Source organism: Balaenoptera acutorostrata, chromosome 3 (assembly GCF_949987535.1).
Source record: "Balaenoptera acutorostrata chromosome 3, mBalAcu1.1, whole genome shotgun sequence".
In the NCBI taxonomy this organism is placed as follows: Eukaryota; Metazoa; Chordata; class Mammalia; order Artiodactyla; family Balaenopteridae; genus Balaenoptera; species Balaenoptera acutorostrata.
This window is the reverse complement of record NC_080066.1, coordinates 97,087,458-97,106,485: the sequence shown is the minus strand read 5'-3', so window position 1 is coordinate 97,106,485 and position 19,028 is coordinate 97,087,458. Positions and strand designations below refer to the sequence as shown.

The 19,028-nt window shown below is 37.8% G+C and overlaps 1 protein-coding gene across 4 annotated transcripts in view; it reads right to left on the bottom strand.

Moving 5' to 3' along the window:
• The window catches only part of FSIP1 (fibrous sheath interacting protein 1), a 214,419-nt gene that overhangs the window by 183,256 nt on the left and 12,135 nt on the right, over positions 1–19,028 (bottom strand). For all 4 annotated transcript variants that reach the window (XM_057544286.1, XM_057544285.1, XM_057544288.1 and 1 more), the window contains exons 3-4: positions 17,504–17,690; positions 13,989–14,143 (exon numbers count right to left, since the gene is read on the bottom strand). In XM_057544286.1, the coding sequence (XP_057400269.1) occupies positions 13,989–14,143; positions 17,504–17,690 (342 nt within the window). The remainder of the gene's footprint in view (positions 1–13,988; positions 14,144–17,503; positions 17,691–19,028) is intronic.

The following is a 19,028-nucleotide window of genomic DNA, read 5'->3' as shown; positions in this document are numbered from 1 at the left end:
ATCACTTTATAATCAATTCATATCATTGCCTGGGAAACTTCCTAGGAAGTCAGTCAACTAAACAAGGAAGAATTTTTCAAAAACAGCCAATCTGAAAGTAGGCATAGAGGGAACTTTCCTCAATATAATTAAGGCCATATATGACAAACCCACAGCCAACATCATCCTCAATGGTGAAAAACTGAAACCATTCCCACTAAGATCAGGAACAAGACAAGGTTGCCCCCTGTCACCACTATTATTCAACATTGTTTTGGAAGCTTTAGCCACAGCAATCAGAGAAGAAGAACAAATAAAAAGAATCCAAATCAGAAAAGAAGAAGTAAAGCAGTCACTGTTTGCAGATGACATGATACTATAAATAGAGAATCCTAAAGATGCTACCAGAAAACTACTAGAGCTAATCAATGAATTTGGCAAAGTACAGCAGCATACAAAACTAATGCACAGAAATCTCTTGCATTCCTATACACTAATGATGAAAAATCTGAAAGTGAAATTAAGGAAACACTCCCATTTACCATTGCAACAAAAAGAATAAAATATCTAGGAATAAACCTACCTAAGGAGACAAAAAACCTGTATGCAGAAAACTATAAGACACAGTTGAAAGAAATTAAAGATGATACAAATAGAGGGAGAGATATACCATGTTCTTGGATTGGAAGAATCAACATTGTGAAAATGACTATACTACCCAAAGCAATCTACAGATTCAATGCAATCCCTATCAAACTACCACAGGCATTTTTCACAGAACTAGAACAAAAAATTTCACAATTTTTATGGAAACACAAAAGACCCTGAATAGCCAAAGCAATCTTGAGAAAGAAAAAACGAGCTGGAGGAATCAGGCTCCCTGACTTCAGACTATACTACAAAGCTACAGTAATCAAGACAGTATGGTACTGGCACAAAAACAGAAATATAGATCAATGGAACAGGATCGAAAACCCAGAGATAAACCCACACACACATGGTCACCTTATTTTTGATAAAGGAGGAAAGAATATACAATGGAGAAAAGACAGCCCCTTCAATAAGTGGTGCTGGGAAAACTGGACAGCTACAAGTAAAAGAAAGAAATTAGAACACTCCCTAACACCATACACAAAAATAAACTCAAAACGGATTAAAGACCTAAATGTACGCCAGACACTATCAAAGTCTGAGAGGAAAACATAGGCAGAACACTGTATGACATAAATCACAGCAAGATCCTTTTTGACCCACCTCCTAGAGAAATGGAAATAAAAACAAAAATAAACAAATGGGACCTAATTAAGCTTAAAAGCTTTTGAACAGCAAAGGAAACCATAAACAAGACGAAAAGACAACCCACAGACTGGGAGAAAATATTTGCAAATGAAGCAATGACAAGATAACCTCCAAAATTTACAAGCAGCACATGCAGCTCAATATCAAAAAAACAAAAACCCAATCCAAAAATGGGCAGAAGGGGGGGTCTGGGCAAGATGGCGGAAGAGTAAGACGTGGAGATCACCTTCCTTCCCACAGATACATTAGAAATACATCTACACGTGGAACTGCTCCTACAGAACACCTACTGAATGCTGGCAGAAGACGTCAGACCTCCCAAAAGGCAAGAAACTCCCCCAAGTACTTGGGTAGGGCAAAAGAAAAAAGAAATAACAGAGACAAAAGAATAGAGACGGGACCCACACCAGTGGGAGGGAGCTGGGAAGGAGGAAAAGTTTCCACACACTAGGAAGCCCCTTCTCGGGCGGAGACTGTGGGTGGTAGAGGGGGGAAGCTTCAGAGCCATGGAGGAGAGCGCAGCCACAGGGGTGCAGAGGGCAAAGCGGAGAGATCCCCGCACAGAGGATCGGTGCCGAGCAGCACTCACCAGCCCAAGAGGCTTGTCTGCTCACCCGCCTGGGCGGGTGGGGGCTGGGAGCTGAGGCTCGGGCTTCGGTCGGATCCCAGGGAGAGGACTGGGGTTGGCTGTGTGAACACAGCCTGAAGGGGTTAGCGCACCACAGCTAGCCAGGAGGAAGTCCGGGAAAAAGTCTGCAGCTGCTGAAGAGGCAAGAGACTTTTTCTTGCCTCTTTGTTTCGCCATGCGCAAGGAGAGGGGATTCAGAGCGCCGCCTAAACGAGCTCCAGAGACGGGCGTGAGCCACGGCTATCAGTGCGGACCCCAGAGAGGGGCATGAGACACTAAGGCTGCTGCTGCCGCCACCAAGAAGCCTGTGTGCGAGCACAGGTCACTATCCACACCGCCCCTCCCGGGAGCCTGTGCAGCCCGCCACCGCCAGGGTCCCATGATCCAGGGACAACTTCCCCAGAATGCACGGCGTGCCTCAGGCTGCTGCAACGTCACGCCGGCCTCTGCCACCACAGGCTCGCCCCGCATCCGTACCCCTCCCTCCCCCGCGCCAGAGTGAGCCAGAGCCCCTGAATCAGCTGCTCCTTTAACCCCGTCCTGTCTGAGCGAAGAACAGACGCCCTCAGGCGACCTACATGCAGAGGCAGGTCCAAATCCAAAGCTGAACCCCGGGAGCTGTATGAACAAAGAAGAGAAAGGGAAATTTCTCCCAGCAGCCTCAGAAGCAGCGGATTAAAGCTCCACAAACAACTTGATGTACCTGCATCTGTTGAATACCTGAATAGACAACAAATCATCCCAAATTCAGGAGGTGGACTCTGGGAGCAGGATATATTAATTTTTCCCCTTTTCCTTTTTTTGTGAGTGTATATGTGTATGCTTCTGGGTGAGATTTTGTCTGTATAGCTTTGCCTTCACCATTTGTCCCAGGGTTCGGTCTGTCCGTTTTTTTGTTTTGTTTTGTTTTTTACTTAAAAAATTTTTCTCTTAATAAATTTTTTCTTAATAATTTTTTCCTTATTTTTTATTTTAAAAAATTTTTTCTTAATAATTTTATTTTTTATTTTAAAAAATTAATAAATTTATTTTTAAAAATTTTTAAAAATTTTTTCTTAATAAATTTTTTCTTAATAATTTCTTTTCTTATTTTTTATTATAATAGCTTTATTTTATTTTATTTTATTTTATTTTATTTTATTTTATCCTCTTTCTTTCTCTTTTTCTATTTTTTCTCCCTTTTATTCCGATCCGTGGGGATGAAAGGCTCTTGGTGCTCCAGCCAGGCATGAGGGCTGTGCCTCTGAGGTGGGAGAGCCAACTTCAGGACACTGGTCCACAAGAGACCTCCCAGCTCCACGTAACACCAAACGGCGAAAATCTCTCAGAGATCTCCATCTCAACATCAAGACCCAGCTTCACTCAACGACCAGCAAGCTACAGTGCTGGGCACCCTATGCCAAACAACTAGCAAGACAGGAAAACAGCCCCATCCATTAGCAGAGAGGCTGCCTAAAATCATAATAAGGCCACAGACACCCCAAAACACACCACTAGACATGGATGTGCCCACCAGAAAGACAAGATCCAGCCTCATCCACCAGAACACAGGCACTATTCCCCTCCACCAGGAAGCCTACACAACGCTCTGAACCAACCTTAGCCACTGGGGACAGATACCAAAAACAACGGGAACTACGAACCTGCAGCCTGGGAAAAGGAGACCCCAAACACAGTAAGATAAGCAAAATGAGAAGACAGAGAAACACACAGCAGATGAAGGAGCAGGGTCAAAACCCACCAGACCTAACAAATGAAGAGGAAATAGGCAGTCTACCTGAAAAAGAATTCAGAATAATGATAGTAAAGATGATCCAAAATCTTGGAAATAGAATAGACAAAATGCAAGAAACATTTAACAAGGACGTAGAAGAACTAAAGAGGAACCAAGCAACGATGAAAAACACAATAAATGAAATTAAAAATACTCTAGAAGGGATCAACAGCAGAATAACTGAGGCAGAAAAACAGATAAGTGACCTGGAAGATAAAATAGTGGAAATAACTACTGCAGAGCAGAATAAAGAAAAAAGAATGAAAAGAACTGAGGACACTCTCAGAGACCTCTGGGACAACATTAAACACACCAACATTCGAATTATACGGGTCCCAGAAGAAGAGAAAAAGAAAGGGACTGAGAAAATATTTGAAGACATTATAGTTGAAAACTTCCCTAATATGCGAAAGGAAGTAGTTAATCAAGTCCTGGAAGCACAGAGAGTCCCATACAGGATAAATCCAAGGAGAAACACGCCAAGACACATACTAATCAAACTGTCAAAAACTAAATATAAAGAAAACATATTAAAAGCAGCAAGGGAAAAACAACAAATAACACACAAGGGCATCCCCATAAGATTAACAGCTGATCTTTCAGCAGAAACTCTGCAAGCCAGAACGGAGTGGCAGGATACACTTAAAGTCATGAAGGAGAAAAACCTACAACCAAGGTTACTCTACCCAGCAAGGATCTCATTCAGATTTGATGGAGAAATTAAAACCTTTACAGACAAGCAAAAGCTGAGAGAGTTCAGCACCACCAAACCAGCTTTACAACAAATGCTAAAGGAACTTCTCTAGGCAAGAAACACAAGAGAAGGCAAACACCTACAATAACAAACCCAAAACATTTAAGAAAATGGGAATAGGAACATACATATTGATAATTACCTTAAATGTAAATGGATTAAATGCTCCCACCAAAAGACACAGACTGGCTGAATGGATACAAAAACAAGACCCGTATATATGCTGTCTACAAGAGACCCACTTCAGACTTAGGGACACATACAGACTGAAAGTGAGGGGATGGAAAAAGATATTCCATGCAAATGGAAATCAAAAGAAAGCTGGAGCAGCAATTCTCATATAAGACAAAATAGACTTTAAAATAAAGACTATTACAAGAGACAAAGGACACTATATAATGATCAAGGGATCGATCCAAGAAGAAGGTATAACAATTTTAAATATTTATGCACCCAACATAGGAGCACCTCAATACATAAGGCAAATACTAACAGCCATAAAAGGGGAAATAGACAGTAACACAATCATGGTAGGGGACTTTAACACCCCACTTTCACCAATGGACAGATCATCCAAAATGAAAATAAATAAGGAAACACAAGCTTTAAATGATACATTAAACAAGATGGACTTAATTGATATTTATAGGACATTCCACCCAAAAACAACAGAATACACATTTTTCTCAAGTGCTCATGGAACATTCTCCAGGATAGATCATATCTTGGGTCACAAATCAAGCCTTGGTAAATTTAAGAAAATTGAAATCGTATCAAGTATCTTTTCTGACCACAACGCTATGAGACTAGATATCAATTACAGGAAAAGATCTGTAAAAAATACAAACACATGGACGCTACACAATACACTACTTAATAACAAAGTGATCATTGAAGAAATCAAAGGGGAAATCAAAAAATACCTAGAAACAAATGACAATGGAGACACGACGAACCAAAGCCTATGGGATGCAGCAAAAGCAGTTCTAAGAGGGAAGTTTATAGCAATACAAGCCTACATCAAGAAACAGGAAACATCTCGAATAAACAACCTAACCTTGCACCTAAAGCAATTACAGAAAAAAGAGCAAAAAAACCCCAAAGCTAGCAGAAGGAAAGAAGTCATAAAGATCAGATCAGAAATAAATGAAAAAGAAATGAAGGAAACAATAGCAAAAATCAATGAAACTAAAAGCTGGTTCTTCGAGAAGATAAACAAAATTGACAAACCATTAGCCAGACTCATGAAGAGAAAAAGGGAGGAGAAGACTCAAATCAATAGAATTAGAAATGAAAAAGGAGAAGTAACCACTGACACTGCAGAAATACAAACGATCATGAGAGATTACTGCAAGCAACTCTATGCCAATAAAATGGACAACTTGGAAGAAATGGACAGATTCTTAGAAATGCACAACCTACTGAGACTGAACCAGGAAGAAATAGAAAATATGAACAGACCAATCACAAGCACTGAAATTGAAACTGTGATTAAAAACCTTCCAACAAACAAAAGCCCAGGACCAGATGGCTTCACTGGCGAATTCTATCAAACATTTAGAGAAGAGCTAACACCTATCCTTCTCAAACTCTTCCAAAATACTGCAGAGGGAGGAACACTCCCCAACTCATTCTACGAGGCCACCATCACCCTGATACCAAAACCAGACAAAGATGTCACAAAGAAAGAAAACTACAGGCCAATATCACTGATGAACATAGATGCAAAAATCCTCAACAAAATACTAGCAAACAGAATCCAACAGCACATTAAAAGGATTATACACCATGATCAAGTGGGGTTTATTCCAGGAATGCAAGGATTCTTCAATATACGCAAATCAATCAACGTGATACATCATATTAACAAACTGAAAGAGAAAAACCATATGATCATCTCAATAGATGCAGAGAAAGCTTTCGACAAAATACAACACCCATTTATGATAAAAGCCCTGCAGAAAGTAGGCATAGAGGGAACTTTCCTCAACATAATAAAGGTCATATATGACAAACCCACAGCCAACATTGTCCTCAATGGTGAAAAACTGAAACCATTTCCACTAAGATCAGGAACAGGCTAAGGTTGCCCACTCTCACCACTATTATTCAACATAGTTTTGGAAGTGTTAGCCACAGCAATCAGAGAAGAAAAAGAAATAAAAGGAATCCAAATTGGAAAAGAAGAAGTAAAGCTGTCACTGTTGGCAGATGACATGATACTATACATAGAGAATCCTAAAATTGCCACTAGAAAACTACTAGAGCTAATCAATGAATTTGGTAAAGTAGCAGGATACAAAATTAATGCACAGAAATCTCTTGCATTCCTATACACTAATGATGAAAAATCTGAAAGTGAAATTAAGAAAACACTCCCGTTTACCATTGCAACAAAAAGAATAAAATATCTAGGAATAAACCTACCTAAGGAGACAAAAAACCTGTATGCAGAAAACTATAAGACACAGTTGAAAGAAATTAAAGATGATACAAATAGATGGAGAGATATACCATGTTCTTGGATTGGAAGAATCAACATTGTGAAAATGACTCTACTACCCAAAGCAATCTACAGATTCAATGCAATCCCTATCAAACTACCACAGGCATTTTTCACAGAACTAGAACAAAAAATTTCACAATTTGTATGGAGACACAAAAGACCCCGAATAGCCAAAGCAATCTTGAGAACGAAAAATGGAGCTGGAGGAATCAGGCTCCCGGACTTCAGACTATATTACAAAGCTACAGTAATCAAGACAGTCTGGTACTGGCACAAAAACAGAAATATAGATCAATGGAACAGGATAGAAAGCCCAGAGATAAACCCACGCACATATGGTCACCTTATCTTTGATAAAGGAGGCAAGCATATACAGTGGAGAAAAGACAGCCTCTTCAATAAGTGGTGCTGGGAAAATTGGACAGGTACATGTAAAAGTATGAAACTAGAACACTCCCTGACACCATACACAAAAATAAACTCAAAATGGATTAAAGACCTAAATGTTAAGCCAGACACTATCAAACTCTTAGAGGAAAACATAGGCAGAACACTCTATGACATAAATCACAGCAAGATCCTTTTTGACACAGTTCCTAGAGAAATGGAAATAAAAACACAAATAAACAAATGGGACCTAATGAAACTTAAAAGCTTTTGCACAGCAAAGGAAACCATAAACAAGACCAAAAGACAACCCTCAGAATGGGAGAAAATATTTGCAAATGAAGCAACTGACAAAGGATTAATCTCCAAGATTTACAAGCAGCTCATGCAGCTCAATAACAAAAAAACAAACAACCCAATCCAAAAATGGGCAGAAGACCTAAACAGACATTTCTCCAAAGAAGATATACAGATGGCCAACAGACACATGAAAGAATGCTCAACATCCTTAATCATTAGAGAAATGCAAATCAAAACTACAATGAGGTATCATCTCACACCGGTCAGAATGGCCATCATCAAAAAATCTAGAAACAATAAATGCTGGAGAGGGTGTGGAGAAAAGGGTACACTCTTGCACTGTCGGTGGGAATGTAAATTGATACAGCCACTATGGAGAACAGTATGGAGGCTCCTTAAAAAACTAAAAATGGAACTACCATACGACCCAGCAATCCCACTACTGGGCATATACCCTGAGAAAACCATAATTCAGAAAGAGTCATGTACCAAAATGTTCATTGCAGCTCTATTTACAATAGCCAGGACATGGAAGCAACCTAAGTGTCCATCATCGGATGAATGGATAAAGAAGATGTGGCACATATATACAATGGAATATTACTCAGCCATAAAAAGAAATGAAATGGAGGTATTTGTAATGAGGTGGATGGAGTTAGAGTCTGTCATACAGAGTGAAGTAAGTCAGAAAGAGAAAAACAAATACAGTATGCTAACACATATATATGGAATCTAAGGAAAAAAAAAAAAGGACATGAAGAACCTAGTGACAAGATGGGAATAAAGACACAGACCTACTAAAGAATGGACTTGAGGATATGGGGAGGGGGAGGGGTGAGATGTGACAGGGTGAGAGAGTGTCATGGACATATATACACTACCAAATGTAAAATAGATAGCTAGTGGGAAGCAGTCGCATAGCACAGGGAGATCAGCTCGGTGCTTTGTGACCACCTAGAGGGGTGGGATAGGGAGGGTGGGAGGGAGGGAGATGCAAGAGGGAAGAGATATGGGAACATATGTATATGTATAACTGATTCACTTTGTTATAAAGCAGAAACTAACACACCATTGTAAAGCAATTATACTTCAGTAAAGATGTTAAAAAAAAAAAAGAAAAAAAAAGCATACAAGGGAACTCCTATAAGGTTAACAGCTGATTTCTCAGCAGGAACTCTACAAGCCAGAAGGGAGTGGCATGATATACTTAAAGTGATGAAAGGGAAGAACCTACAACCAAGATTACTCGAGCCGGCAAGGATCTCATTCAGATTCGATGGAGAAATCAAAAGCTTTACACACAAGCAAAAGCTAAGAGGATTCAGCACCACCAAACCAGCTCTACAACAAATGCTAAAGGAACTTCTCTAAGTGGGAAACACAAGAGGAGAAAAGGACCTACAAAAACAAACCCAAAACCATTAAGAAAATGGTAATAGGAACATAAATATCGATAATTACCTTAAATGTGAATGGATTAAATGCTCCAACCAAAAGACACAGGCTTGCTGAATGGGTACAAAAACAAGACCTATATATATGCTGTCTACAAGAGACCCACTTCAGACCTGGGGACACATTCAGACTGAAAGTGAGGGGATGGAAAAAGATATTCCATGCAAATGGAAATCAAAAGAAAGCTGGAGTAGCAATACTCATATCAGATAAAATAGACTTTAAAATAAAGAATGTTACAAGAGACAAAGAAGGACACTACACAGTGATCAAGGGGTCAATCCAAGAAGGAGATACAACAGTTATAAATATATATGCACCCAACATAGGAGCACCTCAATACGTAAGGCAACTGCTAACAACTCTAAAAGAGGAAATCGACAGTAACACAATAATAGTGGGGGACTTTAACACCTCACTTACACCAATGGACAGATCATCCAAACAGAAAATTAATAAGGAAACCCAAGCTTTAAATGACACAATAGACCACATAGATTTAATTGATATTTATAGGACATTCTGTCCAAAAACCACAGATTAAACTTTTTTCTCAAGTGTGCACGGAACATTCTCCAGGATAGATCACATCTTGGGTCACAAATCAAGCCTCAGTAAATTTAAGAAAACTGAAATCATATCAAGCATCTTTTCTGACCACAACGCTATGAGATTAGAAATCAATTACAGGGGAAAAAAACCGTAAAAAGCACAAACACATGGAGGCTAAACAATATGTTACTAAATAACCAAGAGATCAAAGAGGAAAACAAAAAATACCTAGAGAAAAATGACAATGAAAACACAATGATCCAAAACCTATGGGATGCAGCAAAAGCAGTTCTAAGAGGGGAGTTTATAGCTATACAAACCTACCTCAAGAAACAAGAAAAATCTCAAAGAAAGAATCTAACATTACACCTAAAGGAACTAGAGAAAGAAGAACAAAACCCAAAGTTAGCAGCAGGAAAGAAATCATAAAGAGCAGAGCAGAAATAAATGAAACAGAAACAAAGAAAACAATAGCAAAGATCAATAAAACTAAAAGCTGGTTCTTTGAGAAGATAAACAAAACTGATAAACTATTAGTCAGCCTCTTCAAGAAAAATGGGGAGAGGACTCAAATCAGTAAAATTAGAAATGAAAAAGGAGAAATCACAACTGACACTGAAGAAATACAAAGGATTATAAGAGATTACTACAAACAAATATATGCCCAAAAAATGGACAACCTGGAAGAAATGGACAAATTCTTAGAAAGGTATAACCTTCCAAGACTGAACCAGGAAGAAACAGAAAATATGAACAGACCAATCACAAGCAATGAAATTGCTTCCAACAAAAATCTTCCAACAAACGAAAGTCTAGAACCAGATGGCTTCACAGGTGAATTCTATCAAACATTTAGAGAAGAGCTAACACCTATCCTTCTCAAACTCTTCCAAAAATTGCAGAGGAAGGAACACTCCCAAACTCATTCTCTGAGACCACCAGCACCCTGATACCAAAACCAGACAAAGATACTACAAAAAAAGAAAATTACAGACCAATATCACTGATGAATATAGATGCAAAAATCCTCAACAAAATACTAGCAAACAGAATCCAACAACACATTAAAAGGATCATATACCATGATCAAGTGGGATTTATCCCAGGGACGCAAGGATTCTTCAATATACGTAAATCAATCAATGTGATACACCATATTAACAAATTGAAGAATAAAAACCATATGATCATCTCAATAGATGAAGAAAAAGCTTTTGACAAAATTCAACAGCATTTATGATAAAAACTCTCCAGAAAGTGGGCATAGAGCGAACCTACCTCAACATAATAAAGGCCATATACAACAAATCCACAGCAAACATCATTCTCAATGGTGAAAAATTGAAAGCATTTCCTCTAAGATCAGGAACAAGACAAGGATGTCCACTCTCACCACTATTATTCAACATAGTTTTGGAAGTCCTAGCCACAGCAATCAGAGAAGAAAAAGAAATAAAAGGAATACAAATTGGAAAAGAAGTAAAACTGTCACTGTTTGCAGATGACATGATACTACACATAGAGAATCCTAAAGATGCCACCAGAAAACTACTAGAGCTAATCAATGAATTTGGTAAAGTTGCAGGATACAAAATTCATGCACAGAATTCTCTTGCATTCCTATACACTAATGATGAAAAATCTGAAATAGAAATTAAGGAAACACTCCCATTTACCATTGCAACAAAAAGAATAAAATACCTAGGAATAAAACTACCTAGGGATACAAAAGACCTGTATGCAGAAAACTATAAGACACTGTTGAAAGAAATTAAAGATGATACCGACAGATGGAGAGATATTCCATGTTCTTGGATTGGAAAAATCAATTTTGTGAAAATCATTATACTACCCAAAGCAATCTACAGATTCAATGCAATCCCTATCAAACTACCAATGGCATTTTTTACAGAACTAGAACAAAAAATCTTAAAATTCGTATGGAGACACAAAAGACCCCAAATAGCCAAAGCAGTCTTGAGGGAAAAAAACGGAGCTGGAGAAATCAGACTCCCTGACTTCAGACTATACTACAAAGCTACAGTAATCAAGACAATATGGTCCTGGCACAAAAACAGAAATATAGATCAATGGAACAGGATAGAAAGCCCAGAGATAAACTCACACACCTACGGTCAACTAATCTATGACAAAGGAGGCAAGGATATACAATGGAGAAAAGACAGTCTCTTCAATAAGTGGTGCTGGGAAAACTGGACAGCTACATGTAAAAGAATGAAATTAGAACACTCCCTAACACTATACTCAAAAAATAAACTCAAAATGGATTAAAGACCTAAATGTACACCAGACACTGTCAAACTCTTAGAGGAAAACATAGGAAGAACACTCTTTGACATAAATCACAGCAAGATTTTTTTAGATCCACCTCCTAGAGTAATGGAAATAAAAACAAAAATAAACAAATGGGACCTAAGGAAACTTAAAAGCTTTTGCAAAGCAAAGGAAACTACAAACAAGACGAAAAGACAACCCTCAGAATGGGAAAAAATATTTGCAAACGAAATCAACGGACAAAGGATTAATCTCCAAAATATATAAACAGCTCATGCTGCTCAATATTAAAAAAACAAACAACCCAATCAAAAAATGGGCAGAAGACCTAAACAGACATTTCTCCAAAGAGGACATACAGATGGCCAACAAACACATGAAAGAATGTTGAACATCATTAATCATTAGATAAATGCAAATCAAAACTACAATGAGATATCATCTCACACCAGTCAGAATGGCCATCATCAGAAAATCTACAAACAACAAATGCTGGAGAGGGTGTGGAGAAAAGGGAACCCTCTTGCACTGTTGGTGGGAATGTAAACTGATACAGCCACTATGGAGAACAGTATGGAGGTTCCTTAAAAAACTAAAAATAGAATTACCATATGACCCAGCAATCCCACTACTGGGCATATACCCAGAGAAAACCATAACTCAAAAAGACACATGCACCCCAATGTTCATTGCTGTGCTATTTACAATAGCCAGGTCATGGAAGCAACCTAAATGCCCATCGACAGACGAATGGATAAAGAAGATGTGGTACATATATGCAATGGAATATTACTCAGCCATAAAAAGAAATGAAATTGGGTCATTTGTAGAGACGTGGATGAATCTAGAGACTGCCATACAGAGTGACGTAAGTCAGAAAGAGAAAAACAAATATCGTATATTAACACATATATGTGGAACCTAGAAAAATGGTACAGATGAACCGGTTTGCAGGGCAGAAATAGAGACACAGATGTAGAGAGCAAACATATGGACACCAATGGGGGAAAGCAGCGGGGGGTGGTGGTGGTGGTGTGATGAATTGGGAGACTGGAATTGACATGTATACACTGATGTGTATAAAATGGATGACTAATAAGAACCTGCTGTATAAAAAAATAAATAAAATAAAATTCAAAAAGAAAAAAAAAAAGCATTTATAGTTTTGGCTTGCACACTTGGTGACCCCACCCAGAGTTTAATTTTGACTTTGATGCGAGATAGTAAGCTAAATTTATCTTCTGTCCCTGCACTATTTAATTAGCCCATCCATTTGTTGTAATCCCACTTCTGCAATAAATAAATGTCCACTTAAAAAAAAAAAAAACCAATCTGTTATTATAATGTTCCTTACGTTAAAAGTGCTCTCCTTTGAGGGGCAAAGTTCAAATATGAGCCAATGGCTATGCATCAAGTCAGTGCCAACATGTGGTCAACTTCCGCCCCTCAGTACCACAGAGAATAAAAGGTCCAAGAAGGCCAAGGAGAGTTCATTGAGACAGAAGCAAATATAGCATGGTCACAGGCCACAAGCATTTTACAGCTCCCCAAGGACAGCCTGACCAGCATGTGAAATAGTCAACTCCCCGCTTGTCTGTCACAAAAGTTTACTCAAATAATAATGGTAACCAGGGGGGTTAAATTTTTGTGTATTTGTGTACTTATGTCCAAATTGTAAGCTCGCTGAAGAAAAAGCAGACATATATACTTGATGAAGGTAGGCACCAGATCCCTATCTATTCCAGAGATGGAGGACCCAGGCCTGACACTGGTGCCAGAGGCCTATGGGTAATGAACACTGTGCACTGTCCATGGGGAATGAACATGCCCAGTGCAGTGCCCGAAATCCGGAATCCTGCAAAGTCACCTTTTCCAGCTCCAGAAAACTATCTCCCTCACTACCGCCCTGCCCCATACACACACATATACACACCACTGCCCTACCTCCACAAAATAAATTAAGGCAGACCACACTAACACTACCAGAGTCCATACTTTTCTTACTCATCTTAGAGGAAGTTGTTTCTCACATGTCAGCATAAGATTATACAATTCTTACCTTAAGTTTTTCCCACAGCTTTATTCTCATCTCTAGACCTTGCTTCTGGATTTCTTTTTCTCTGTGTTGTCTCTTCACCAATATCTTATCAAGCCTCTTCATCTTCTGAATAGCGTCTTGAAGTTGAGAATCTAATTCTTTTAATTCGGATTCATCTATATTATGTTGAAAGTAGGAATGAGCTTGAAGTTTAGTAAAATCATAAAGCCTTTTTCTTCTCGTTTTGTTTTTACTATTTGTTCTTTCATTCAACAAATGTTTATGGCTGATGGTAATAACTAACACTGGTGTCATGTATCTTGGTTTACAAGGTGCTTTCACATATTTTTTTCATATAATTATCTAACAACCCTGTGAAATAGACATTTACCTCTATTTTACGGTTGAGATAACTGGGTCCTTTCAAATAGCTAATAAATTATAGCACTGAATTCAGAAGTGGATCTCGTATGATTTTAAATCCCAAATTCTTTCTCCTTCATTCTGCTATACTTTCTATATTCATAACAAATAAACAGTAAGACAAAGACCCTATCCTAAAGCTGCTTCAGACTAACTGAAAGAGAAGTCATGTACACAAATAGCTACAGTAAAATGTAGCATGTCATAGAGACACAGAGTGATTCCAACGTGTTAGAAACAAATTCAGAAAAGTACAGTGTATCTTAACACCTTTAATCTATGCCTCTCCCATTTGTTCTATTTTCCTGAAGTACCTAAAAATGTTCTTGAATTGTGGATAATTGATAGTAACTTATTTGAAATTAGGAACTCTTTAGAACTTCCGTCATTCAAGTTTTAACTTATCATTATGAATAATATTAATAATTATCATTATCATTATGATTAATGATAATATTAATAATAGCAGCTAACATTTATAGAGTTACCTGATAGGCACAGTCTTAAGTGCTTTTTACATTATCTCATGTAATCTTCACCATAAACCAGCAAGACGGTACACTGTAACTGAGTTACATATATGTCCAAGATATATCATCTTATAACTAGTAAATGCCAGAGTCAGTTTCCACCCGATCTGTCTGACTGCAGAGCCAAAGCTCTTCACCACCAGGAGATACTTCCTCTGTAAGGTCTGATGAAAGATGATAATCTGGCAATGAGCATAAATGCTCAAATTCTAAAGTCTCAGCCACCCCAGCTTAGATCATTAGAAATGGCATATTATGCAAAGAAAAGCCAAGTTTTGCAACTTTTGAAAATACAGAGCCCAGTGATGTTTCCCTATAATGTATATCACTTCCTCTTAAAGGAAAAGGAGATATGTTTAGAGGGAATAAGCTTATCTAAAAACAATACTAATCTTACTAATAAGGAGACTCTACAAATCATATGACTCATGCACGTCGAATGCAACAGCCTCTAGTTCTAATTCCCAACCACCAGCCCTAGCATTCTCAGGCCCCATTGTAAATGGGTGGTCTATCCAGCAGGCATTTTCAAGTAACTCTTGCAGTACGGAAACAGTATAAACAAATACACTGTAAATGGGGCCAATAGCTAATCTCAACTCTAATACCTTGTTTCCTAATAACTGTAATCCTGAGTCACCTGGCCCGAGAGCTGATCTCATCCAAAACATACTCTAACTCAGCAGTTCACAAAGTTTATGAGCTCAGCTTCCCTTTACAGTTTATAAATTATGGAGAACCCAAAGTACCTTTTGTTTATGTGAGTTACATCTACTGATAATTACCATATTAGAAATCAAAACTGAAAAATATTATAAATATGTATTTATTTATTCATTTTAAAATAATAAACATGGTATTACTAATTACATGCTAACATAAATATAACACTTTTATAACAACCACATTTTCCAAAAAAAATATTGAGAAGAATGGCAATATTTTAAATTTTTAGTATCTGGATTAATAGAAGACAGCTGGATTCTCATCTCTGCTTCAAAGTCAATCTACTGTAATCTGTTGCTTCAGTTAAAGTATTGACTATATGAAGAAAATTTGGCCTCGTACAGTAGTTGGAAAGGGGAGGAGAAATTTAATACCCTTTTCAGATAATTGTGGATATTCTTCCTTGATACTAATATCAAAACTGGACAAGGGGTAGTTTCTTAAAGGTTAGTTGTAATGTGAAACCTGTAACCCTATCAGTGAGCTTTTTGTATTTGTTCCATAAATCCATTGATCTATCTTTCATGTTGAATGGATCTTTTATCCTGCATTGATTATTTGGAAAATAGTGGTTCACTGAATTATGCAGACCTTCAAAATATTAATGCATTTCAGTATACAATATGAAAAAATCACATTTGTTAATATTGTCACCAATTTTTATCAGAAAAGTCTAAGTGTTGGGAAGCTGTAAAGCTCATGTTGACATACAGAAGTTTTCCAAGATTCTAATTTTTCACTTGAAAGCTCAAATTTTATCATTGACATAAAATACTGTCAGTTGTTTTCCTTGAAATAACAGGCCCATTTCATTTTTTTAAAAATGTCTGCCAAATATCTAAGTCTGAATGATAATAGATGGTCTGTCACTCATTCTTTCAAGTAAAAATGGTGTCCCATCAAAAAGCGGCCAGTTCAGCTCTCAACTTAAATTATCACACCAGTACTTTTCCTCAACACAAACTTCACATTTTGGCACACAGCAGAATTGCTGTATATGTACCTACCATTTTACCACACAGGATATTAAAAAGATGTGTACTCAAAGGTCAAGATTAAATAGAATTTAAACTTTTTACTGCTCCATCAAGGACATTCTTGCGTGACACTGGCTATTTCTTTTTTCTGCCCATGCCAGGTCTTGAAGAACACAATGACTATTCGTACAATTTGGTGCCATTCATTGCCTTGATTCATGCTAAAGCACCAGCAATTTTACCCAAAATTTACCCACTTTTGTACCATCAGTGAAACCAACCATTCAGTAGGCAAAAAGGCAAACAGCATTATTTCAATATTACAATGAATTATATCACTGATATATCAGTATTATGATGAAAGTAGTTTTGACTTTGCAGAGTTCCTAAAAGGGTCTCAGGGCCCAGGGCTCTTTCAGTCCATGTTTTGAGAACTGCTGTTCTAATTCACTCTGACCAGTATTAATTAATACCAGTATTAATACCCATGAAACAATGGAGTCTCTTAAAATCTAAAAGTTATTAAAATCAAATGGGATTATCCCTTAAAAGGCATTTATAAATTACAGGATATATTTTATTGTACAATTTTCAAAAAGATCAATAAATCATGTCATAAAATGCAGAAATACTTCCTACTTGGTTAATGTAAAATGACTACAATAACAATTTTATTAAATGACATATTTTATTATTTTTCTAAGTGTATTTAAGAACTCTTTAATATTCTTATAAATGAAAACTGGTGATTTGCTTGCTCACAGAAAAAGTCTCATTTTTTTATTATTTCTACTTAGCTGATAAAAAAAATATGTAATTCTAATATTTTAACTATAGCATCTGTAATTATCATTAGCCAATCACCAAGTGATTATCCTACCTGAACATTCAGGGATTATCTGATGCTGAACCAAGTTCGAATCTTCATCTGGTCCCTCTTCAGCCAGTTTTATTTTCTCAGAGTAGTTCTCCCCTTTATCATCATTACTGTTTCTACCTTCCTCTGTATTACTACTGCCTTCTGAGTGGGCCTCTTTACCAGAGTTCAAATGGATTGCAGTATCAACCTAAAAATTATTTCCAAAGAAACAGTTTTCAAAGTAAAGGTAAAAAAAAAAATTTTTTTAATTTTAAATTTCTAGACTATTTTAACTCTAATGTAAGTATATGTGAGGACATACATATATATAGTAGCATTAAATGATTCTAGAAATATGACACTTAATTAAATGTAATTTAAATACACAATTACATTTAATAACATTTGCACCAAAGTAATATGCACCACTCTCCAGCAATTTCTAGCAATAATAGAGAAGGGTCAGGAATCAGTCCCAAAGAGAACTGCTCTCTACCACGCTCTGGGGATGAAGCATGATGGCCCCTGCTCTCTGAGCTTACCCTCAGATGGAGAGTCAAGGGTCTAGAGCTGGGCTGTCCAATACAATAGCCACTCGCCACACGTGGCTATTGAACAGCTGCAAAGTGAACAGGCTGAACTGCGACGTGCTTCTAATGGAGTTCTTCAAATCAGAACCATGTGCTTTGCTGAATAATTTATTTTTACGCTATTCACAGTTTTTCTATTTCATTTTGGTTTCTCTTTCCATTTTAGCAAAGTTCATTTTGAAGACACCAGTTTGGTGCAGCTGTGTTTTCCTGAGAGAGAACAAGAAAAGACATCCATGGCTGCCCCAGGATAAAACAGGCATCAGAGGGCCCTGAGGGCTGTGCTTGGCAATAAGAGTCACAGTGGAGGTGAACACAGCCCATGGGAGAGGCAAAACCTCAGGGACAGCAGGTCAGCCACTGGTGAGAGGACTACCTTTCCCCTCCAACGGAGGGCTGTCTGCTCCAGCCCTTCAGGGGTCAGCCCTTGGAGGCTTTTATGCTCATGGTCCACACTCCACCACTGTAATCTGTGCCCCCTTGTGAATCTCCAGGACAGAAGGTAGACGGTGCTGAGAATTAAACTGCCAGGGACACAGGACTGCACGAGCATCTATGTTCACCTGAACTAGGACATAAGCCCCAGCAGAAATGAGCTGAGCCAGTGGTATAAAAATCATAGCCGACATTGACTGAGGAATTACTATTAGCCAGGTCCTGTGCTAAGTACTTTAGACACACTACCTCGTTCATGCCTCACAATGATACAGGCGTTACTACCTGGATATAACAGAGAAGAAAACAGATCCAGTATGGAATGAAACTAGTGGAGACCCAATTTATAATAAGCAAAACAATGCTTACTTTATGTGATCTTGGAGGTGTTAAAGAAGGTTCCCTGTTGAAGAATATTCTTCTGTCAAAGACAGGGTAAAGCCTAAAATTCCATAATGTCCAGTAAATCCTTAAGGCTATATAGTTCTGTGAAAATGCTGAAATTGCTAGGAGAGGTCACA